This window comes from Salmo salar, chromosome 11 (assembly GCF_965601325.2).
Source record: "Salmo salar chromosome 11, fSalSal1, whole genome shotgun sequence".
In the NCBI taxonomy this organism is placed as follows: domain Eukaryota; kingdom Metazoa; phylum Chordata; class Actinopteri; order Salmoniformes; family Salmonidae; genus Salmo; species Salmo salar.
The window spans coordinates 117,779,387-117,780,512 of NC_138301.1; the positions used below are offsets into that span (position 1 = coordinate 117,779,387).

Below are 1,126 nucleotides of genomic sequence, written 5' to 3' on the forward strand. Positions count from 1 at the left end.
ATCCCCTCCTCATCCCTTCCCCTCTCCTCTATCCCATCCTCATCCCTTCCCCTCTCCTCTATCCCTCCTCATCCCTCTCCTCTATCCTCTCCTCATCCCCTCCCCTCTCCCCTATCCCCTCCTCATCCCTTTCCCTCCTCATCCCTTCCCCTCTCCACTTCCTATTTCCTTCCATTCTTTCCTCTCATCTCCTTCCCACTCCTCCATGCCACAAATGTCATTTTTTCTTCAATTCAACCCTGTTGTCCCCACAGATCTCAAAAAAGAACATTAGGGTATAAATACACACCACATTACCAGTGAGACGATTTTATTACACAAATCAAACCAGCATTGTTGTATATATATGAGAGGTGACTCAGTGTTTCAGTATGGGTAACCTGCTCCCCAACTCAGCCTTCCTGACTCCTCTTCCTTCCTCTCTCCTCCTCTTCCTTCCTCTCTTCCTCCTCCGCTTCCTTCCTCTCTTCCTCCTCCTCTTCCTCCCTCTCTTCCTCCTCCTCTTCCTCCCTCTCTTCCTCCTCCTCCCTCTCTTCCGCCTCCTCTTCCTTCCTCTCTTCCTCCTCCTCTTCCTTCCTCTCTTCCTCCTCCTCTTCCTCCCTCTCTTCCTCCTCCTCTTCCTTCCTCTCTTCCTCCTCCTCTTCCTGACTGCTTACTGGTCTGCTTCCCTCTGTCATTCAGAGAAAAGAGAGAGCGAGAGAGAGAGAGAGGGGGAACAGATGGATGGAACATATGGATGGATGCATATATTTTATGAATAAACAAACAAATGAAACATCAGAATCTTAATCATTTTCAGATTTGATACATTATCAAGATGATATCAAAGGATTTTTAAAAAACAATTTTATGATAAAAGTACTACCTTACATAACGAAATAACCGGCATTGAGAAGTTGATTTCATAACATATTCTGACTTTGACAACTCAAGCTAGCTGCCTTGAGGGAATTCATTTGAGCTGTCAACTCAAAACATGTAAAGTGAAGTTCACAGTCAGTCACATCCAATCACAGTCACAAAGCCAGTGATATATCCTCATCTGTGTAGTGAGCTAGCATGTCACGATGGGACGACTGAGATTAATGTTGAATTATATATATGTACTGTCTGTCTGTCTGTCTGT

At 44.9% G+C, this 1,126-nt stretch overlaps 1 protein-coding gene across 2 annotated transcripts in view; it reads right to left on the bottom strand.

Annotated features, from left to right (window-relative positions):
* Nucleotides 1-293: 293 nt before the first annotated feature.
* ccdc169 (coiled-coil domain containing 169) overlaps nucleotides 294-1,126 on the bottom strand; it is a 25,253-nt gene continuing 24,420 nt past the window's right edge. Inside the window, exon 8 of one of the 2 annotated variants that reach the window (XM_082957608.1) lies at nucleotides 294-670. In XM_082957608.1, coding sequence (XP_082813734.1) covers nucleotides 367-670 — 304 coding nt within the window. In that variant the 3' untranslated portion in view covers nucleotides 294-366. The remainder of the gene's footprint in view (nucleotides 671-1,126) is intronic. The other variant, XM_045690210.2, reaches the window with a different exon arrangement.